Below are 24,476 nucleotides of genomic sequence, written 5' to 3' on the forward strand. Positions count from 1 at the left end.
GAGAGAGACAGACAGACAGACAGACAGACAGACAGACAGACAGACAGACAGACAGACAGACAGACAGACAGACAGACAGACAGACAGACACAGAGACAGAGACAGAGAGAGAAACTGGCCCTGACAGTAAATCCAGTAAGACAAAAAAATAATGGTGTTCCAAAAAAGGACCACAAATGCAAATTCCCGGACCACAAATACAAATTCCATTTAGAACCCGTTGCCCCTAGAGCACACAAAAAACTATTTGTACCTCGGCCTAAACATCAACGCCACAGGTAACTCCAAAAAGCTGTGAACGAGCTGAGAGACAAGGCAAAAGGGCCTTCTATTCCATCAAAAGGAACATAAAATTCAAACATACCAATTAACGATCTGGTTAAAAATACTTGAATCGCGTTATAGAAACCCATTGCCCTTTATGGTTGTGAGGTCTGGGGTCCGCTAATCAACCAAGGAATTTACAAAATGGGACAAACACCAAATTGAGACTCTACATGCAAAAATATCCGACACCTGCTAACTATCAAAATCCAGAAAAAAAGCCGTTAAATTCTACAACCACCTAAAAGGAAGCGATTCTCAAACCTTCCATAACAAGCCATCCACCTACAGAGAGATTAACCTGAAGAAGTCCCCAAAGCAAGCTGTCCCTGGGGCTTCTGTTCACAAACACAAAACAGACCCAACAGAACCCCAGGACAGCAACACAATTAGACCCAGCCAAATCATGAGAAAACAAAAAAGATATTTACTCGACACATTGGAAAGAATTAACAACAAAAAAACTGAGGCAAAAGAGAATGCTATTTGGCCCTAAACAGAGAGTACACAGCGGGAAGAAAACCTTACCACTGTGACTGACCCAAACTTAAGAAAGCTTTGACTATGTACAGACTCAGTGAGCATAGCCTTGCTATTGAGAAAGGCCGCCATAGCCTGTCTTCTCTTGAGAACCAGGTCTGCTATGTGCACACTGCCCACAAAATGAGGTGGAAACTGAGCTGCACTTCCTAACCTCCTGCCATCTACTGGGAGTTCTACTGGGTGAAATACCACAGTGTGCCATCACAGCAGCAAGATTTATGACCTGTTGCCACAAGAGAAAGGGCAAACCAGTGAAGAAACAAACACCATTGTAAATACAACCCCTACAGTAGATTACAGTGGCTTGCGAAAGTATTCACCCCCCTTGGCATTTATTGCCTTACAACAACTGGAATTAAAATACATTTGGAGGGGTTGTATGATTTGGATTTACACAACATGGCTACCATTTTGCCAAGGAGCTCTCCAAACAGGTCAGGGACAAAGTTGTGGAGAAGTACAGATCACGGTTGGGTTATAAAAAAATATCTGAAACTTTGAACATCCCACGGAGCACCATTAAATCCATTTATTAAAAAATGGAAAGGATATGGCACCACAACAAACCTGCCAAGAGAGGGCCGCCCCTCAAAACTCACGGACCAGGTAAGGAGGGCATTAATCAGAGAGGCAACAAAGAGATCGAAGATAACCCTGAAGGAGCTGCAAAGCTCCTCAGCGGAGATTAGAGTATCTGTCCATAGGACCACTTTAAGCCGTACACTCCACAGAGCTGGGTTTTACGGAAGAGTGGCCAGAAAAATCTATTGCTTAAAGAAAAACATAAGCAAACACGTTTGGTGTTCGTCAAAAGGCATGTGGGAGACTCCCCAAACATATGGAAGAAGGTACTCTGGTCAGATGAGACTAAAATTGAGCTTTTTGGCCATCAAGGCAAATGCTATGTCTGGCGCATACCCAACACCTCTCATCACCCCGAGAACCTCATCCCCACAGTGAAGCATGGTGGTGGCAGCATCATGCTGTGGGGTTGTTTTTCATCGGCAGGGACTGGGAAACTGGTTAGAATTGAAGGAATGATGGATGGTGCTAAATACAGGGAGATTCTTGAGGGAAACCTGTTTCAGTCTTCCAGAGATTTGAGACTGGGACGGAGGTTCACCTTCCAGCAGGACAATAAACCTAAGCATACTGCTAAAGCAACAATCGAGTGGTTTAAGGGGAAACATTTAAATGTCTTGGAATAGCCTAGTCAAAGCCCACACCTCAATCTAATTGAGAATCTGTGGTATGACTTAAAGATTGCTGTACACCAGCAGAACCCATCCAACTTGAAGGAGCTGGAGCAGTTTTGCCTTGAAGAATGGGCAAAAATCCCAGTGGCTAGATGTGCCAAGCTTATAGAGACATACCCCAAGAGACTTGCAGCTGTAATTGCTGCAGAAGGTGGCTCTACAAAGTATTGACTTTGGGGGGGTGAATAGTTATGCACGCTCAAGTTTTCAGTTTTTTGTCTTATTTTTTGTTTGTTTCACAAGAAAATATTTTGCATCATCAAAATGGTAGCCATGTTGTGTAAATCAAATCATACAAAACCCCTCCAAAATGTATTTTAATTCCAGGTTGTAAGGCAATAAATGCCAAGGGGGGTGAATACTTTCGCAAGCCACTGTACATACTGTATGGGTTGTATTTACAATGGTGTTTGTTCTTCACTGGTTGCCCTTTTCTTGTGGCAACAGGTCATAAATCTTGCTGCTGTGATGGCACACTGTGGTATTTCACCCAGTAGAACTCCCAGTAGATGGCAGGAGGTTAGGAAGTGCAGCTCAGTTTCCACCTCATTTTGTGGGCAGTGTGCACATARKCAGACCTGGTTCTCAAGAGAAGACAGGCTATGGCGGCCTTTCTCAATAGCAAGGCTATGCTCACTGAGTCTGTACATAGTCAAAGCTTTCCTTAAGTTTGGGTCAGTCACAGTGGTAAGGTTTTCTTCCGCTGTGTACTCTCTGTTTAGGGCCAAATAGCATTCTCGTTTGCTCAGTTTTTTGTTGTTAATTCTTTCCAATGTGTCGAGTAAATATCTTTTTGTTTTCTCATGATTTGGCTGGGTCTAATTGTGTTGCTGTCCTGGGGTTCTGTGGGGTCTGTTTGTGTTTGTGAACAGAGCCCCAGGACCAGCTTGCTTTGGGGACTCTTCTTCAGGTTAATCTCTCTGTAGGTGATGGCTTTGTTATGGAAGGTTTGAGAATCGCTTCCTTTTAGGTGGTTGTAGAATTTAACGGCTTTTTTTCTGGATTTTGATAGTTAGCAGGTGTCGGATATTTTTGCATGTAGAGTCTCAATTTGGTGTTTGTCCCATTTTGTAAATTCTTGGTTGATTAGCGGACCCCAGACCTCACAACCATAAAGGGCAATGGGTTCTATAACCGATTCAAGTATTTTTAACCAGATCGTAATTGGTATGTTGAATTTTATGTTCCTTTTGATGGAATAGAAGGCCCTTCTTGCCTTGTCTCTCAGCTCGTTCACAGCTTTTTGGAGTTACCTGTGGCGTTGATGTTTAGGCCGAGGTACRAATAGTTTTTTGTGTGCTCTAGGGCAACGGTGTCTAAATGGAATTTGTATTTGTGGTCCGGGAATTTGCATTTGTGGTCCTTTTTTGGAACACCATTATTTTTTGTCTTACTGAGATTTACTGTCAGGGCCCAGTTCTGTCTGTCTCTGTCTCTGTCTCTGTGTCTGTCTGTCTGTCTGTCTGTCTGTCTGTCTGTCTGTCTGTCTGCTGTCTGTCTGTCTGTCCGTCTGTCTGTCTGTCCTGCTGTCGTCTCTTCGCTGTCTGTTCTCTCGTGTCTGTGTCTCTGTCTCTGTCTGTCCTGTCTCTCTGCTGTGTCTGTCTGCCTGTCTGTCTGTCTGCCTTGTGTCTGTCTCTCTCTGTCTGTGGATCTGTCTCTTTCTCTCTCTCTGTCTGTCTTTCTCTTCTTGTCTGTCTGTTCTTGTCTGCGTTAGCTGTCTGTCCTGTCTGTCTGCTGTCTGTCCTGTATGTCTGTCGTTGTCTGTCTGGTCTGTCTGCTGTCTTGTCTCTCTGTCTGTCTGTCTGTGTCTCGTCTGTCTCTGTCTGTGTCTCGTCTGTCTGTCTGTGTCTCGTCTGTCTCTGTGTCTCTGGTCTCGTTGTTCTGTCTCTGTCCTCGTCTGTCTCTGTTCTGTCTGCTGTCTTGTGTCCTGTCTGTCTGTTCTGTCTCTGTCTGGTCGTGGTCTCTGTTCTCTGTTCTGTCTCTGTCTCTGTCTCTGTTCGCCTCTCTCTTCTCTCTCTCTGTCTCCATCTCTGTCTTCTCTCTGATCTTCTCTCTCTCTCTCTCTCATGTCTCTCCTCTCTCTCTCTCTCTCTGTGCTCTCTCGGCTGTCTCTCCTCTGTAATCTTGTCACTGCCTTATTTTCTCCTCCTTCATTTCTGCCTCTTATTTCTCTTATTTTCTTTCTTTCCGTTCATCATCTTCCTCTGTTTTCTTCTCCTCCTCGCTGCGTCTCCTTGCAGTGAGCACACAAAGTGAAATCAGAGGCCTTCACTCTGTCATTGTTTAAGTCGACCCCCCCCCCAGGTGTTCTGTATATGAATTTGCGCGGAATAACAACATAATGCCATAAACTCCCGCTTATGTGTCGCAAATGCTATTTACAGCCGTGTTCCTGCTTATCCTCYAGTTCTGCTATGTAATGTGTGAGTCCGCATTAGCAGTTGAAACAAAGCCTGTGTTCTGTTAGAAGTTTTAACGCTAGCTTCAATGGACAGCCGCCCAACTGGCCATGTCTCTCTGACACCACAGCGAGCCTGATTTAAAGACTTCTAAAGACTATGGTCCAGTTGGTGGTCTGGCTTTCATCTCTGAAACAATTCCCTGATATTGTAGTTGTAGTTTAAATTTAGAAAGCGCTGGGGTTTTTGGGGATAACATTCCTCTGTGTTTGCTGAATGTTCTTCTGTGTGTCAGTGAGAGGAGGGCATGGTAAAGGGCTGTGATTGACAGCTGATGGTCCCATAGGAGCGCTGGACCTGGGTGTGATAGTCTAGCACCCAGAAGCTGTCTGATAGCTGTCTGCTGCAGCCTCTGTCTGCTGCAGAGTCGCCTCTTCACTGTTGACGTTGAGACTGGTGTTTTGCGGGTACTATTTAATGAAGCTGCCATTTGATGACTTGTGAGGCGTCTGTTTCTCAAACTACTCTAATGTACTTGTCCTCTTGCTCAGTTGTGCACCGGGGCCTCCCACTCCTCTTTCTATTCTGATCAATTTAATGGACAAAAAGTGAGGTTTTCTTTCAAAAACAAGGACATTTCTAAGTGACCCCAACTTGTGAACGGTAGTGTATGTGCATACCAAAACGCATACCACATGCCTACACAGATTCAAGCTATGCAAATATATACACACATCCTAAAAAAGCAACCATGTGCACGAATTCACACATACTGTAGACACTGTATATAAACACAACATTTATAATAGTTCCCCTGTCCACTTCTCTTATCACATACGAGCACACTCTGTCTGCACAGACCAGAACAAGCACTCAAACACACCATCTTTTTCCCCTGTCAAATGTGTACCCAGACAGTCACCTTCCTCTCCTGCCAAAACCCTGCCAGTCTACTGCCACTCTGGCCTTGTAAGGCTGGACAGCTGGCCTTGCCTCCATAGCCTATAAGAGCTGTTCCAGACCACTGCTCTTCTTTGCTCTGTCCTCCCCCTCCTCTCTCCTTCCCCCCTATCCCCTCTTCCTCCTACCCTCCAGCTCTCACTTTCACTCTCCCCAGAAGACCCTTGACTTCCCCAGTCATCTGGGCAGGCTAATTAACTCTCTCTCTTTCTCCCTCATCTCCTCACTCTACCTTTCCCTTTCAGCCTCTCCCTCCTGCTGTGTTTCAGTTAAATTGCAGCAGTCCAATCAGACTAATAACAGGCTATTTAGCATTCTGCTTCCGTTAGCGCTCGGTCCGCGTCGGTAGCGCTGTACTAGCTGGCCTCTCTTCGCCTCTTCTAGGCTCGGTGGAGGAACGGCCCTAATTGCTTCGCAGCCATCCCACTTGACTGTGTCCTGTTTTATAAGCAGGCCGGGAGGAGCATCATAAGAYACTTTACTGATGAATCAACAGACGAGCCAAGGTTGATCAGGGAGGATGGAGAAGGTCTGAGGAGATGTGGTTTAGGTAAACACAATGTCAGCGAGGACCTGTTAAATGTTTAATCCCACCTGAAGAGAGAGAGGGCTGATTGAACTGACTGACTCCGACTCTCTCAGACTGGACAGAACCTTCTGGAATAACAGCTCGGTATCTTTGTCCTGATCTCTCCTTGTTTTGACCTACCACCGTGTGTCTAGTCTAGGAATGTCAGTATGATCATGTGCCTTTCCACTGTATAAACAGAGCCGACTGTATGATGCGTAGATTGCCTCTAGCTAGATATTACACTGACACACGACGGATCTGTGGTTTTGTTTCCTCACCACGTGTAACTGGCAGCGGTTGGGGAAGATTGCCAGCGAAACCTCTGAACGTTGCTTTCTCAAGTTCAGACAATCCTAATGGAGTGGTCAAACTACTGTTTTGATGGGAGGGAGAATGATGTTGAAAATAACAAGCATCAGAAATCAAATGTCTCACTTTGAGAATCAAGCAGACTCCCTTCACCTCACAATCCCCCTGCCTCTCTGAGTCCGTTCCCACAGCTACAGTGACAGATCTATCTCTCTCCTCTATTCCCGTCTCTCTCCTTTTTCATCCCCCGTTCTTATTTCTCTACCTGATCCAGCCCCCCTGAGGAGCCAGTCATTGTGAGTTTCCAATGGGATCAGCTTAGAACGATTGGATGCTGATTTATGTTTCCCATTCAGATTTCTAGGTGAATTTAGGTGAATTGGTTTTGAATAAGATGATGCCAATCATTCCCATTCATTTTCTATTCAGACCTGCACATGTCTCATATTCTGAACCGTGTGTGTGTGTGTGTGTTTGTGTTTGTGTGTGTGTGCCTGTGTCTGTTGTCCTGATTTTGTGTGTTGTCTCTGTCTCTGTGTGTGTGTGTTGTATAATAAGCTGGACATCAGCCTGGTGTCAACCTGTTCCCGTTATTAGCCGGTTAATCCTGGGATCAGGCCGGGGTGGGGCTCGTCCCAATTGGGCTGCTGTGACAGGCAGGATCTCCTGGGAGCCAGGGGGATTAATGTAGGCTAACTGCCTCTGGCCCCTTCTGGGGCAGTCGGGAGCCTGAGATGAGGAGAACCAGGGTGGAGCCAATTAGACTGAGGAGGGCAATCTGAGTGGAGTAGCAGAACGACTGTATAGGGAAGATACATTAGTGGTGCAGGATGTAGTACACGTGTGTGGGTATGTGGGTAATGTATTTACACAACGCTGTATGTGGATTGTTGTGTTCCCGTCAATGTGTCTAAAGAGCTCAGATATCACTCTCTGAAAGGGTTCTTAAAGGGGTGTAATGGCTACGATATAGATCATTGATAACCCTTATGAATGCTGAGCCCACTCTCGGTAAGTGTGTGACTTGACTATTCACATTCTCTTATCAGTCCCACTGGGGAGATCGATAGTACCTTACTCATGCCCTACTAATGCAAGGTTCTCTCGCTCTCACTCACTCACTCACTCACTCACTCACTCACTCACTCAGCTCACATCACTCACTCACTCACTCACCTCACTCACACTCACTACTCACTCACTCACTACACTCACTCACTCACTCCTCACTCACTCACTCACTCACTCACTCACCTCCCCACTCACCTCTACGGCCTCCCGGCCTGTTTTACAAGGGGATTAGCTCCACTCAGGGGAGAGAGCCATGGCAAGCATGTCTACTGCCTGGAATAATGGAAAACCTATAATACTTCCTTTTTCACTGTTAAGAAATGGCATGGGGAGCAGGGACATTTGGAATACAATGGGGAGAACAATCTCCACAAATCTCATTGTTACAGGCACCTTTGCTTTCAACAGTTAAGGGGGAAAAGGTCTTTCTTCTCCTGCTTATCTTTGTCTGTCTTTCTGTCGTGGTGGCCGGAGTAATATTCTGTCAGAGGTGCCTGTCAGGATAGGGTCGACCGATTAGATTTTCAACGCCGAACGGTTATTCGTTTGTTCGTATTGTCTTATTATAATAATAACAAGCGTCCGATCTTATGGCCCGATCTGTCTTTTATTTAATTTGTCAAGTGCAATGACATGTACAACATACTGAAATGAACACTTTATTTTAACTTAATATATACATTATAAAATCAATTTAGCCTCAAATAATAATGAAACATGTTCAATTTGGTTTAATAATGCAAAACAAGAGTGTTGGAGAAGAAAGTAAAAGTGCATTATGTGCCATGTAAGAAAGCTCGTTTAGTTCCTTGCTCAGGCTGATAGAACTATATGAAAGCTGGTGGTTCTTTTAACATGAGTCTTCAATATTCCCAGGTAAGAAGTTTTAGGTTTTAGGTGTGTAGATATAGGAATCATTATATGGAACTATTTCCTCTCTCATGTGGCAGCATTACATACAGTTGTATTATTCAGTGTAACCATATTTCGAGACTATTGTATGTTCTTTAAAGGCACTTTAGTAATTGCCAGCTGTAACCAGTATACTTCCATCCTCTCCTCGCTCCTACCTGGGCTCGAACCAGAACTACATACGGGGGAACACACAGCCACCGCTACGAGGAAGCAGCGTATACCCTATACTGCAGAGGCAAGGCGGAATACTACTCTCAGAAGTCTGACGAAGTCGAGTGACGTTTGAAATCCGCTTTGATCTAGCGCGCACCGACCGCTAACTAGCTAGCCCATTTCCAATCGGTTACACAGCCTAATTCGGAGTTGATAGGCCTTTGGAAGCAGCAGCGAAGAGCTTTCTGGCAAAATGCAGGAGAAAGTGACTGTTTGAATGATATGCTTACGAGCCTGCTGCTGCCTACCACCGCTCAGTCAGACATGCCTCTATAATCAAATCATAGACTTATTATATAACATATACACACAGAAATACGAGCCTTTAGGTCATTAAGATGGTTCGAATCGGGAACTTATCATCTCGAAAACAAGACGTTTATTCTTTCAGTGAATAATCGGAACCGTTCCGTATTTTCATCTATACGGGTGGGCATCCATAAGGTACTTAATATTTCTCTGTTACATTGCACAACCTTCAATTTTGTTCGGTGCGATAATTACGTTAAAATTGCTGGTCAATTAGGCGGCTCCGGAAAGCTGTTGCTATACACTGATCTCTGCGTGCACATGAACTGTTCAAAGAAGTTGACCACATTTCACCGTGGTTAATATTGCCGTGCTAACCTGGATGTTATTTTAGCTAAATATGCAGGTTTAAATAGGATATATACTTCTGATGTATGATTGTTAAGAAAGGCCATTGAATGTTTAATGGTTAGGTACAAACATGTTGGTTGAGCAACGACGTATCTGCCACCGCATCGTTATATGCAAACGCAGCGACACGCTAGATAAACTAGTAATATCATCAACGTCATGTGTAGTTAACTAGGCGTGATTTATGATTGATTGATGATTGTTTTTTTATAATGATTAAGTTAATGGCTCAGCTAGCAACTTTACCTAGGGCTTTCTCACTGCATTCGCGTAACAGGCAGGCTCCTCGTGGAGTGCAATGTAATCAGGTGGTTAGAGCGTTGGACTAGTTAACTGTAAGGTTGCAAGATTGAATCCCCCGAGCTGACAAGGTAAAAATCTGTCGTTCTGCCCCTGAACGAGGCAGTTAACCCACCGTTCCTAGGCTGTCATTGAAAATAAGAATGTGTTCTTAACTGACTTGCCTAGTTAAATAAAGGTGTAAAAAAAATCGGTGTCCAAAAATACCGATTCCCGATTGATATGAAAACTTGAAATCGGCCCTAATTAATCGGCCATTCCGATTAATCAGTCGACCTGTAGTCAGGACCTGTGCTTTTTGATGTGGCTGGGTCAGTCTGTTTAAAATGCATTAGGCCTGGGTCGACAGGGCAGGGAGCATGGCTCCTCTTTTCTGGAGGACAAAGACCCTTGAAATTGGTGACAGCAGAGGTGGATAAGGTGGCTGACCTGTGACCTTAGGTTTGCTGTGTTCAGTCAGAGGTGGTGGAGGAGGAGTGTGTGTGTGTGTGTGTGTGTGTGTGTGTGTGTGTGTGGTGTCTAGATGGGTTGTTCCTGCCGCTGAACACATAGTGTGATCAGAGAGACACTGAAATAGATTTTGGATTGCTTCAAATGATCTTTTTTGAGGCAAGGTATGCTAATACATGACTATTCAGTTCAGTTCTGAACGATGTGACGTCCATCACTTCCTCATATTTAATGAACCAAGGTATCGGAGGAGAATTTACAGCTCCCACTCCTCTCGCTCTCTCCCTCTTTCCCTGTCTACCATATCCTCTGTTTCACTCTCCCTTTCTTTTTTCATCTCTGTCGCTGCTCCTCCACCCACTAGCTTAATTACCAGGCTTCATAGTCAGTTTGCCTGGCAAGGCCTGATTGCTCTGAACGCTGGAGCTGAGGGAGGAGAAGAAGGGGGGAGGGGGCACGATAGTAGACTGCAAGCTTGCCAACACACACACGCACACAGCTCCAATGAAGCACTGAGCCAATTGGTTTGGGATAACATTGGGGAGAATTAGGAGCTAGATGGCAGATACACAGAGGTAACTCTCCATTGAACAGCTTAATATCGTTGAGACATAATGGACTGGTGAGCACCTGCTCTCAACACGCCGTCAGCTATCCCACGGAAGGTAACGTTTTCATCCCGCTGACGCCAGGATCAGACAGGCAAAYAGCGATAGAGGAGCYGAGGCCGTCTTTTTGAAGGCTCCCTCTCTCCTCAAGGTTCAAACTCATTGTCACCAATTAAAAAGGACACATCAGAACAACGCTTTTTCCTTTCACCATGTCTCCATTTGAGCACGCTCACATTACGGTGTGCCTTTGTTGATGACGCTCTTGTTTAATCTCTGGATAAATACAATTGCATATTTAATTGGTCTTGTTATCTCTGTCACAGTGACACCGGTGTGTGTCTGTCTACGGCAGTGAGACATTGTCACTCAGTTTGGGGTCTTTGTATTCATTATACTAAGTCAGGGATTTCACTGGCTCTGTGGCCCCTAGCTAATAAACAGGGATGTGATAATGGGTTAGGGAAAGCGGAATGTGGGGATTGGCTTAGGGATGGCTGGCCCTGGCCGTTCCGTACTGTACTGTGCAGGTCCTGAGGTTGCCCTGGCAACAGGAGGTTTGCTTTAGAAGGACAGTGGAACATCGATCAAATAAAGACCTGCCTTTTTAACAGAGAATCAAAGGGGGATAAATGCAACTAAAGCAATAGCTATCTTATTGGATGTGTGTGTGGTTGTGTGTGTGTGTGTGTGTGTGTGTGTGTGGTGTGTGGTGTTGTGTGTGTTGTGTGTGTGTGTGGTGTGTGTGTGTGTGTGTGTGTGTGTGTGTGTGTTGTGTGGTGTGTGTGTGTGTGTTGTGTGCCTGTTTTGCATTACTTGGCATGGATTTCTCATTATTCCATCAGGAGAGTTTGTGTCTTTGTCTGCCTCCTTAACTCAATATCGTATGTATAATAGAATTGTCTTGCATAAACAATGTTTGACTGATGACAAGGACCCGGCGCACTCCTTCTCATTTTCTACCTGTCTCTTTCTCTCTTGTTCTCTCTTGTGTCTCTCTTTCACATTGCTAATCACTAAATGCTATTTGATTTTCTTATAACGCTTCCTGGTTCATTGATCAGGTAAACCAGAGGCAACTATTGTGTACCTGCTCTTGATAGCAAAAGATTGTAAATCGTTAGGCTTGAATGGGGTGGATATGTTAACATTGGCTTTGCTGTTGGGTGGCTGGTTGCAGTATGTTAACTGACTGTTGTTTTTGTGTTGAGATTTACCGTCGCTGCTGGCTGGTGTTTAAGAAGTCGTCCAGTAAAGGACCACGCAGACTGGAGAAGTACACTGATGAGAAGTCCGCTTACATCAGAGTCTGTCCTAAGGTACCCCCCTCCCCCCGAGAGTGCTGCATGATAAGTCACGTTTCAATTGGCAAATGTCAGTTTGAATTATGATGTCTGTGTGTGGCGCGTATGGTATTACTGTGAGTGGGTGATATATATGGGTGTGTGTGTGGTGTGTGTCATTAGAAAGTCAGTCATTCAGTCAGTCTGTTCTCTGAGCCCCCTGCTTAGCTGCAGCGAGCAAATGTGCGTGTCTGAAAGGATCAACACACACACACACACACACACACACACACACACACACAGACACAGACACACACACAGGAGGCTGAAGGAGATGAGAGTAACACAGATCAAAGCCAGCCTCCCACTCCCAGCCAGAATCCAGGTCTCTCTGAAGTGTCTGAGCATAGGGTGACCACTACACCTGGCTACAACACTCCCTCTTTCTCTCCTCTCCTTTCTCTCGGAAAACTGAATCCGGTCAACCGGCAGCACATCATACAGTATTTAGACAGCTTGTCTGACCCTTTCAACCTCTCTCCGTGTTTGTCTAACCTCTTGAACTTTCCCATTGCCCAGGTGACCGAGATCAGCAATGTGAAGAATGTCACAAGGCTCCCAAGGGACACCAAGCGCCAGGCGGTAGCCATCGTTTTTACCGATGACACCTCGCGCATGTTCACCTGTGAATCAGGTGCTCCACACCACACTTACCTTATTGCAATAGATGTTTTCTCACAGTGTACAATCATCTCTGAAGTTTCCTGTTTTATGACACCTCTCTTTGCATCCCATTGGTCTAAACTCAGAGCTAGAAGCAGAGGAGTGGTTCAAAACCCTGTCAATCGAATGCCTGGGGACCCGCCTCAATGACATCAGTCTAGGAGAGCCAGACTTGCTGGCAGCAGGTGTTCAGTGTGAACATACAGGTGAGTGTCTGACTAGCACCATGGCACAGTCCTGCTCGACTTTGCTTTATGGCTATTTTTGCATTCATTATTTCTTTGTTTGCTCAGAATGTTTGCAATTTCCTACGATGACAAACACTTCTGGATCATCAATCGTAGGCTACACACTTATCTCTCAGCCTCCCAGATCTGGGATACTACACTCCTTTGTTCCCCACACGGGCTTACCTGTTGCTGCTGACCAAGATAACCGAAGGCAACGAAGAAGAGGAAGTTATCACTATGCTTTCAACCATCTAAAAACACAACCGAATTCTAATGGAAATAAACGATGTCTGAGTGTTGGTTCAGTTGTCATCTAAATGTGTTATCACTGCGCTTTCAACCATTTAAAAAGCACAACAAAGTTCAAATAGGAATACAATGGCAGATATTTAGTATTTCTACATCTTCATGTGTTATCACTGTGCTTCATCTAACAGCACGACCAAATTACCTGGATTGCGGTTGAGATGACATTAAAAGGAAGTGGTGCAAGTGATCAACGCTGTTCATTATTCTGCGCAGATTATTACAGCAATGGTGAAGATTTCTACAGATCTGCAGCCTTTGCTCGCTGTCTTGAACATGCCCACTTTCTATGATGACATTTTATAGTTACAGTATGCTAACCTCAAAATGTGGCCGTGGATGTGCTACTCATTTTAAGGTTGAATAACTACTGTTGTATACGTTTGTATAATAGCCTTAACTTTAGGCTATTTACTATATTACAAAAGTAATATTGAATTGTGTTTGGTTGACAACGYAACCAAATATCAACATTTAAAGGATATCTAATGCTTGGGATAGTTTCATCTGAGCCACTGGCTTAATCCTATTCTTTAACTTTTATTTTTGCTTTAGTTAGAGGTGAATCCAAYATATCATTTGTTAAGATACTGTATTGCAAAAGAGATTTTGTATTGTTTGGTTGTCAACAAATTCCAGTTTGTCTACAAATTAATAAATCATGTTGGATTCACATCTTCATCTCAACCAAGAATCATAGTTAAAGAAGAGGACTAAGTCAAATCAGGCTGTGTCTGATGATGTAGTGCACATAAAAATGATTTTCCCATGTACCCCTCCATCCATCCCATTTTCAACTCTGCTGATAGTTTTGCCACCAAAAAAATGTTCCCTTATAGGCTGTAACAAATGTGCCCACTCTGGTCTTGGTACTTTCTCTCCAGTTGTTCATGAAGGCTTTTCCACTGCCATCTGTCGCATAATTAATTTTACACACACAATAAGATTCCACCTTGTCTAGCGTATTTTGTTTTGTCGACATTTGGAAAGTTTACAGAAAAATGTGCTGTTTCCATCAGGCCTGTCATTAAATGTTTTATCCAACATGTACTTTACTCACATTAAAAGATTGGATGGAAAACCTGGTTATTGAAAAAGATTCCACGTCACAGTACACGTCACAATACACTGACAAATTACGTTGAAACAACATTGATTCAACCAGTTTGTTCCCAGTGGGACGGTTTATGGACACTCGACTCTGCTATTTAACCAGACGGCTTTTCCATTTTCCGAATGGATCGAACGGGGGCTTCTGGTAAGAGTAGGGAGAGGTGTACTCTTCCTCATCAACACTTCCTGGTGTACCGAAGTTGAAAACATCTTCAGCTCCTGTTCATCTGACCTGGAGTTTATGATGCTTAAATGCCAACCCCACTAWATGCTCAGGGAATTCACGCATGTTATTATTACAGCTGTGTACATACCGCCACAAGCGAACACCAAGGCGGAACTCAGCAAACTGTATATTAGCCAGAAAGAATCCTCACACCCGGAAGCAGTCTTTATTGTCATGGGGAATTTTAACCAAGCATGTGTGAAACTAATTCCTTCACTCTTCTGGGAAGGCTTTCCACTAGATGTTGGAACATTGCTGCGAGGACTTGCTTCCATTCAGCCACAAGGCATTAGTGAAGTCGGGCACTGATGTTGGGCACTGATGTTGGGCGATTAGGCCTGGCTTGCAGTCGGCTAAACATTTCATCCCAAAGGTGTTCGATGGGGTTGAGGTCATTCTTCTGCAGCATTCAATGTCAGAAGAACAAACCCAGATGACCCGGTGGCGCGCGATGTGTACAAGGGGAACACGTACGAGCTCAACATATTCATTAGGGACCCAAAATGACAATACAGACTCAAACTTGAATTGATGTTCAACAACTCAGGCTCACGACTCATGTGGCAAGGACTACCGACTATCAAATACTACAAAGGCAAATCCAGCTGTGTGGTGCCCACCGAAGCCTCCCTCCCGACAAGCTTAACACATTCTATGCACGCTTTGAAGCAGACAATACCGGGCCATCCAGGAAGACTCTCGCTGCTCCAGACGGCAAGGTGATTTTGCTCTCCGAGGCTGACTTGAGAGTGAGAACTGTCAAAAGAGTGAATACCCAGAAAACGGCATCCTCAGTGTGTGCGCTGACCAGCTGGTGGGCATCTTCTCTGATATATTCAACCTGTATTCCCCACCTGCTTCAAGGAAACCACAATCATCCCAGTGCCAAAGAAAAACAAGGTGACATGCCTAATGACTATCAGCCCGTAGCACTTACCCCGGTCATCATGAAGTGCTTCGAGAGGCTGGTCATGGCCCACATCAAGACCAGCATGCCAGACACACTGGACCCACTCCAGTTTACCTACCGCTCCAACAGATCCACGGAAGATGCCAGTTCCATTACTATTAACATGGCCGTAACACATCTGGACAAGAGGAAAACCTACGTGATAATTCTGTTCATTGACTACAGCTCAGCATTCGACACTACAGTTCCCTCCAAACTCGACACCAGCTCAGAGCCCTGGGCTTGGTACATGAATTGCTCTGTTCACGACTGCTAGGCACTCCAGCGGGTGGTGAAGACGGCTCAGAACATCACTTGGACCGTGCTCCCACCAATCCTGGACAATTACTCGAAACGGGGCCTGCTCGTTCTGAAGAAAGCTGATCAGGAGGAGTATGGAGTATGTTTGAGGGGGAGCTCCGATACCCAGATGACCCTGATGTAGTGTGGGATGTCAGGAGGGATAGCACATGCAGCTTCTCCCAGCCCCCTCCTCCCACAGACATCGAGAGGATGAGGAACAACATGATCAAGGAGCAGAAGGTCTTTGCCCTCATCAAAGAGATTCTCACCTGCATGGGGTTCATGTGGATGTTGCTCCTGGTGGCGTATGTTCAGCGGGACCCTAACGCTTACTTCCTGACTCAGCACATTTGGCAGCTTCAGCCAAGGGATCTCAGACAGCATGAGCCACAGAGATGCGTTCACCTTGGCAAATACCTCTCTGCTCAGCAACCTCTTTGGAGAGTTCCCAGGTTTCATCACAGATTGGAACTCCAAACTGGTTGGTAATGCCCGTCTTCGCCAGGTGAGGATGCAGAAGAACTCCTGCCGCATCGCCCGCTCCATGCACCAGGCTGTACCTGACTCTCATGGTCCATACTCATAGGAGGTGGACGACATGGGCTCCTATGGGCCAGGCTGGAACCGCTCTGCGAGTGAAAACACCTCAATGACCCTCCGCAGCCCCTGGCAGTACCAAACCCAGGCCCRACTCAGAGCCCAACCCATCTGGCTAAGGTTGTGGTCCTCTACAGGGGAGGGGGGTTTGTGGTGGAGTGAGTTCTGTGAGTCACAGAACGCTAGCAGTACCCTTCAGTATCTGTTTGACAACACCTGGCTTGATATGTTCACCCGAGCAGTCTTTGTAGAGTTCACATTGTCACACTCATGCTGGAGACCACAGCTGTAGAGCGTTCCAGTTTCGCAGTGACCTGCGGAGTGTCCGACTATACCAGCCTACCGGTGGACTCCACATCTTTGTCATGGCCTCTGAGGTCATCTATTTCCTCTTTATCCTCTACTACATGTATGTTCAGGGCAAGCTGATGAAGCAGCCGAAGTGGGCTTAATTCAAGACAAAGTGCAACCGTCTGGAGCTCGCCATCATCCTCCTGAGCTGGAGCACACTGTCTGTCTTCATTAAGAGGAGCCTGTTAGGGAACCGGGACATGGAGTACTACCACAACCATAAAGACTTGTTTGCCAGTTTCCATGAGACAGCCACAGAAGATGTAGTGCTGGGGTGTCTGATCACATTCCTGGTGCTACTGGCTACAGTCAAACTGTGGCATCTGCTGAGGCTCAACCCCAAGCTACACATGATCACAGCCGCACTGCAATGAGCCAGGATTGACATATCAGGCTTCCTCGTGGTCATCACCATTATGTTCCTGGCCTATTCTATCACTTCTTATGTGATGTATGGCTGGAAGCTGTACTCTTATAGGACTCTCTTGGATGCTGCTCTGACCACGGTTAGCTTGTAACTGGGCATCTTTAACTATGACGAAGTTCTTGATTACAACCCGGTGCTTGGTGCATTCCTCATCGGCTCCTGCATTATATTCATGACCTTTGTGGTTCTGAACCTGTTCATCTCAGTCATCCTGGTGGTGTTTACTCAAGAGAAAATACATCACAAGCCCTCAGAGGAGGAAGAGATAGTGGAGCTGATGCTGATGAAGCTCTGCAGCTTGTTTGGAATAAAAATTAAGAAGGAAGACTGACAGCCCCACGGAGAATGGCATGACTGCCTCAGCAACTAACAGAGGATTCTCCACTATATCCTCATAGATGATTACTTCTAAGTACTGGTGTACCACTAAGTATGTATTCACAGGGAGCTGTCATGTTCACTTCTGTTGCTTCATAGGAGCAGTGATGCATTTGTTGACTTGTTGCCTCTAGCTGTTTAATTATCTAATATATCATGCATAAATGAGGTTATTTGTGCCGTTTTGTGATCTAAACCAAAGCTTTAAAAATATGGAGGAAATAACAACTTCTTCTGTTACCTCAAGTTTCTGTCACAAATACACATACTGTATGTATGGTTACTATGATAACATGTAAGGAGACAACAATGAGGAGGAGAGCAGGATACAAAGATATTGCTAATACAACAGCATTGGAATTACAGTTGGAAGTTTACATACACCTTAGTCAAAAACATTTAAACTCAGTTTTTCACAATTCCTGACATTTAATCCTAGTAAAAAATCCCCGTTTTAGGTCAGTTAGGATCACCACTTTAATTTTAAGAATGTGAAATGTCAGAATAATAGTAGAGAGAAAGATTTATTTCAGCTTTTATTACTTTCATCACATTCCCATTGGGTCAGAAGTTTACATACACTCAATTAGTATTTGGTAGCATTGCCTTTAAATTGTTTAACTTGGGTCAAACGTTTCGGGTAGCCTTCCTCAAGCTTCCCACAATAAGTTGGCTGAATTTTGGCCCATTCCTCCTGACAGAGCTGGTGTAACTGAGTCAGGTTTGTAGGCCTCCTTGCTCGCACATGCTTTTTCAGTTCTGCCCACACATTTTCTATAGGATTGAGGTCAGGGCTTTGTGATGGCCACTCCAATACCTTGACTTTGTTGTCCTTAAGCCATTTTTCCACAACTTTGGAAGTATGATTGGGGTCATTGTCCATTTGGAAGACCCATTTGCGACCAAGCTTTAACTTCCTGCCTGATGTCTTGAGATGTTGCTTCAATATATCCACATAATTTTCCTGCCTCATGATGCCATCTATTTTGTGAAGTGCACCAGTCCTTCCTGCAGCAAAGCACCCCCACAATATGATGCTGCCACCCCCGTGCTTCACGGTTGGGATGGTGTTCTTCGGCTTGCAAGCATCCMCCTTTTTCCTCCAAACATAACGATTGTCATTATGGCCAAACAGTTCTATTTTTGTTTCATCAGACCAGAGGACATTTCTCCAAAAAGTACGATCTTTGTCCCCATGTGCAGTTGCAAACCATAGTCTGGCTTTTTTATGGCGGTTTTGGAGCAGTGGCTTCTTCCTTGCTGAGTGGCCTTTCAGGTTATGTCGATATAGGACTCGTTTTACTGTGGATATAGATACTTTTGTACCTGTTTCCTCCAGCATCTTCACAAGGTCCTTTGCTGTTGTTCTGGGATTGATTTGCACTTTTCACACCAAAGGACGTTCATCTCTAGGAGACAGAACGCGTCTCCTTCCTGAGCGGTATGGCAGCTGCGTGGTCCCATGGTGTTTATACTTGCGTACTATTGTTTGAACAGATGAGCGTGGTACCTTCAAACGTTTGGAAATTGCTCCCAAGGATGAACCAGACTTTTGTAGGTCTACAATTTTTTTTCTGAGGTCTTGGCTGATTTTCTTTTGATTTTCCCATGATGTCAAGCAAAGAGGCACTGAGTTTGAAGGTAGGCCTTGAAATACATCCACAGGTACACCTCCAATTGACTCATGATGTCAAGTAGCCTATCAGAAGCTTCTAAAGCCATAACATAATTTTCTGGAATTTTCCAAGCTGTTTAAAGGCACAGTCAACTTAGTGTATGTAAACTTCTGACCCACTGGAATTGTTATACAGTGAATTATAAGTGAAATAATCTGTCTGTAAACAATTGTTGGAAAAATGACTTGTGTCATGCACAAAGTAGATGTCCTAACCGACTTGCCAAAACTATAGTTTGTTAACAAGAAATGTGTGGAGTGGTTGAAAAACAAGTTTTAATGACTCCAACCTAAGTGTATGTAAACTACGACTTCAACTGTATGTTTGTTGTGAAATTAATTAAAATGGTTTTGAACCATGAAAAAAAAGGAAGGCCCGCATCATCATCAGGTAGCTTAGTGGTTAGACCCGAGCCTACAAGGTGAAAAATATGTCGATGTGTCCTTGAGAAAGGCTCATAACCCTAATTTGTTCCAGGGGTGTCGTTCTACTATGGCTGACCCTGTAAAACAACACATTTCACTGCACCTATCCGGTGTACAGTATGTCACAATAAAAAAATATATATATACAGTGCCTTCGGAAACTATTCAGACCCCTTTACTTTTTCCACATTTTGTTACATTACAGCCTTATTCTAAAATGTATTAAATCGTTTTTCCCCCTCATCAATCTACACACAATAACCCATAATGACAAAACAAAAACAAGTTTGTAGAAATGTTTGTTGAAACCCCCAGAAATATCACATTTACATAAGTATTCAGACCCTTTACTCAGTACTTTGTGGAAGCAACTTTGGCAGCAATTATAGCCTCGAGTCTTCTTGGGTGTGATTGCTACAAGCTTGGCACACCTGTACTTGAGGAGTTTATCCTATTCTTCTCTGCAGATCTTCTCAAGCTCTGTCAGGTTGGATGGGGAGCGTTGCTGCACAGTTATTTTCAGGTCTCCAGAGATGTTAGATCGGGTTCAAGTCTGGGCCACTCAAGGACATTCAGAGACTTGTCCCGAAGCCACTCCTGCGATGTCTTGGCTGTGTGCTTAGGGTCATTGTCTTGTTGGAAGGTAAACCTTTGCCCCAGTCTGACGTCCTGAGCACTCTGGAGCAGGTTTTCATCAAGGATCTCTCTGTACTTTGCTCCATTCATCTTTGCCTCAATCCTGACTAGTCTCCCAGTCCTGGCCGCTGAAAAACACTCCCACAATATGATGTTGCTACCACCATGCTTCACCGTAGAGATGGTGCCAGGTTTCCTGTAGACGTGACGCTTGGCATTCAGGCCAAAGAGTTTAGTCTTAGATTCATCAGACCAGAGAATCTTGTTTCTCATGGTCTGAGAGTCTAGGTGCCTTTTGGCAAACTCCAAGCAGGCTGTCATGTGCCTTTTACTGAGGAGTGGCTTCTGTCTAGTCACTCTACCATAAAGGCCTGATTGGTGGAGTACTGCAGAGATGGTTGTCCTTCTGGAAGGTTCTCCCATCTCCACAGAGGAACTCTAGAGCTCTGTCAGAGTGACGACTGGGTTTTTGGTCAGCTCCGTGACTAAGGCCCTTCTCCCCCGATTGCTCAGTTTGGCCGGGCGGCCAGCTCTAGGAAGAGTGTATTTTCATTTAAGAATGTTGAAGGCCACTGTGTTCTTGGGGATCTTCAATGCTGCAGAATTTTTTTGGTAACCTTCTCCAGATCTGTGCCTCAACATAATCCTGTCTCAGAGCTCTACGGACAATTCATTCGACCTCATGGCTTGGTTTTTGCTCTGACATGCACTGTTAACTGTGGGACCTTATATAGACAGATGTGTGCCTTTCCAAATCATGTTCAGTCAATTGAATTTACCACAGGTGGACTCCAATCAAGTTGTAGAAACATCTCATGCATGATCAATGGAAACAGGATGCACTTGAGATAAATTTCAAGTCTCATAGCAAAGGGTCTGAATACTTATGTAAATAAGGTATTTCAGTTTTTTAGTTTGAAAACATTTGCAAACATTTCTAAAAACCTGTTTTCGCTTGGTCATTATGGGGTATTGTGCGTAGATTGATGAGGATGATCTTACTTTTTTTTCATTTAGAATAAGGCTGTAACGTAACAAAATGTGGAAGAAGTCAAGGTCTGAATACTTTGCGAAGGCACTGTATACTGTCTATATAAACTCAGCAAAAAAAGAAACGTCCCTTTTTCAGGACCCTGTCTTTCAAAGATAATTTGTAAAAATACAAATAACTTCACAGTTCTTCATTGTAAAGGGTTTAAACACTGTTTCCCATGCTTGTTCAATGAACCATAAACAATGAATGAACATGCACCCGTGGAACGGTCGTTAAGACACTAACAGCTTACAGACGGTAGGTAATTAAGGTCACAGTTATGAAAACTTAGGACACTAAAGAGGCCTTTCTACTGACTCTGAAAAACACCAAAAGAAAGATGCCCAGGGTCCATGCTCATCTGTGTGAACGTGCCTTAGGCATGCTGCAAGGAGGCATGAGGACTGCAGATGTGGCCAGGGCAATAAATTGCAATGTCTGTACTGGGAGACGCCCAAGACAGCGCTACAGGGAGACAGGAAGGACAGCTGATCGTCCTCGCAGTTGCAGACCACGTGTAACAACACCTGCACAGGATCGGTACAAGATGGCAACAACATCTGCTCGAGTTACACCAGGAACGCACAATCCCTCCATCAGTGCTCAGACTGTCCGCAATAGCCTGAGAGAGGCTGGACTGAGGGCTTGTAGGCCTGCAGGTCCTCACCAGACATCACCGGCAACAATGTTGCCTATGGGCACAAACCCACCGTCGCTGGACCAGACAGGACTGGCAAAAAGTCCTCTTCAGTGACGAGACGTGGTTTTGTCTCACCAGGAGGTGATGGTCGGATTTGCGTTTATCGTCGAAGGAATGAGCGTTAAACCGAGGCCTATACTCGGAGTGGGATCAACTTGAAGGTGGAGGGTCCGTCATGGTCTGGGGCGGTGTGTCACACCATCATCGGACTGAGCTTGTTGTCATTGCAGACAATCTCAACGCTGTGAGTTACAGGGAAGACATCCTCATCCTTCATGTGGTACCCTCTCTGCAGGCTCCTCCTGACATGACCCTACAGCATGACAATGCCATCAGCCATACTGCTCGTTCTGTGCATGATTTCCTGCAAGGCAGGAATGTCAGTGTTCTGCCATTGCCAGCGAAGAGCACGGATCTCAATCCCTTGACACGTTCTGGGACCTGTTGGATCGGAGGGTGAGGGCTAGGGCCATTCCCCCCAGAAATGTCTGTGCACCTGCAGGTGCCTGGGTGGAGAAGTGGGGTAACATCTCACAGCAAGAACTGGCAAATCTGGTGCAGTCCATGAGGAGCAAGATGCACTCAGTACTTAATGCAGCTGGTGGCCAAACCAGATACTGACTGTTACTTTTGATTTTGACCCCCTCTTTGTTCAGAGACACATTATTCCATGTCTGTTAGTCACATGTCTGTGGAACTTGTTCAGTTTGTTCAGTTGTTGAATCTTGTTATGTTCATACAAATATTTACACATGTTAAGTTTGCTGAAAATAAAAGCAGTTGACAGTGAGAGGAGTTTATATTTTTCAAACGCACACCCCACCACGAGCTGTTCACTTCTTTGCCGTTGGAACATGGGGTCTGATACCAACAGTTTCTATCTACAAGCCATCAGAATGCTGAACACTTGAACTGGACTGACCACCTGCACTGACTTTCCGCACCTTAGTCACACACACACACACACACACACACACACACACACACACACCACACACACCACACACACACACACACACACACACACACCACACACACACCACACACACACACACACACACACACCACACACACAAAGCTGCTGCTACCAGCTCTCTTATTATTATTGCTAAATTGATCATCCTCCTTACTCTCTGATGTGTTTGTGGATACGGGTCCTGGGCTTCTTCAAGTCACTTTAATGTGTGGTATGTCATGCTGAACTAAGACTAGTAATATCCCTTCCTGTCTCCCTGTCAGAGCGTTTCAATGTGTTCCTACTGCCCTGTCCTAACCTGGACATCTATGGGGAGTGTATGATGCAGATCACCCATGAGAATATCTACCTGTGGGACATCCACAACCCTCGCACCAAACTGGTCACCTGGCCKCTCTGCTCCCTGCGCCGCTACGGACGAGATGCCACGCGCTTCACCTTCGAGGCTGGACGGTGAGGGAAACACTCATTGAGGGAGGGTGGGCGGGAGAGGTATGGAGAGTGAGGCATGGGGAGAAGAATGCAAAAGCTGCAGAAAAGCAGGACTGTGTAACCAGTTGTATGTGCCTAGCCCATAGATTGCTTGATGAAAAACGCATACAGACCACACACACTCATGCTCGCAGACAGACAGACAGACAGACAGACAGACAGACAGACAGACAGACAGACAGACAGGTGCCCTGCCCAGGAGAGCCTCATAAAGAGATTGATTGAATAGATTAGAGGAAAATCAATGGTGAGCGAGGCGTTCTTATCTCCTCCTGTGCTTTGATAAACTTGAAAAGAAAGGATTCGGTCCACTTGCAGGGTGCCCCCCAAAGGACAAAGATAAGAGTGTACTGCCAGTAGGGAGAACGTAGTCCCACACTGCCCCCTGGTGGTGGTTAGAATGCAGTACTATTGGCTGTCAATTGCTTGAGAACAATTTGTGGTAAATACAGTGTGCCTGCAAAAGGACTGTTTGCAAAAACATATCTATATATGGTGAATTGTCGATATTACCTATATTATGGCCTGTATGCACATGCATGTTGTACTGAGCAGTGTGTGTTGGTGTGTTCCAGGATGTGTGACAGTGGAGAAGGCCTGTACACATTCCAGACGCGGGAGGGAGAACAGATCTACCAGAGAGTCCACTCCTCCACCCTGGCCATTGCTGAGCAGCACAAGAGAGTTCTGATGGAGATGGAGAAGAACAGCAGAGTAAGGCACAGTTACACGCACGCACGCACACACATACACACACACACACGCACGCACACACACACGCAGTATTCTCCCTGGTGGTTATGTAATACTGTGTAATACAATATGTAATACTATATAATACTGTGCTTTTAATACATTTTCTTCTCTCTGTCAGTTGTCTAAAGGTTCTGAGACGGGCTCCTACCCCTGTACCCCCACAGCCATCCTGCCCCGCAGTGCCTTCTGGCACCATATCACTGGCACTCAGGGGGGCATGGACCCAGCCCATGGTAAACCACAGCCTAGACTACAATCTCAACCACACAGCACTGGGGCTAGAGTGGGAACATTGGTCTGAATATGGAAAGTGTAAA

The 24,476-nt window shown here is 45.1% G+C and overlaps 1 protein-coding gene across 1 annotated transcript in view; it reads left to right on the forward strand.

The window, feature by feature from the left end:
* Nucleotides 1–24,476, forward strand: part of LOC112073065 (docking protein 4-like) — a 71,803-nt gene that overhangs the window by 41,420 nt on the left and 5,907 nt on the right. Inside the window, exons 3-8 of the mRNA XM_024140429.2 lie at nt 11,791–11,898; nt 12,442–12,556; nt 12,672–12,791; nt 23,175–23,364; nt 23,979–24,117; nt 24,278–24,392. Coding sequence (XP_023996197.2) covers nt 11,791–11,898; nt 12,442–12,556; nt 12,672–12,791; nt 23,175–23,364; nt 23,979–24,117; nt 24,278–24,392 — 787 coding nt within the window. The remainder of the gene's footprint in view (nt 1–11,790; nt 11,899–12,441; nt 12,557–12,671; nt 12,792–23,174; nt 23,365–23,978; nt 24,118–24,277; nt 24,393–24,476) is intronic.

Source organism: Salvelinus sp. IW2-2015, unplaced genomic scaffold (assembly GCF_002910315.2).
Source record: "Salvelinus sp. IW2-2015 unplaced genomic scaffold, ASM291031v2 Un_scaffold2136, whole genome shotgun sequence".
Taxonomy (NCBI): Eukaryota; Metazoa; Chordata; class Actinopteri; order Salmoniformes; family Salmonidae; genus Salvelinus; species Salvelinus sp. IW2-2015.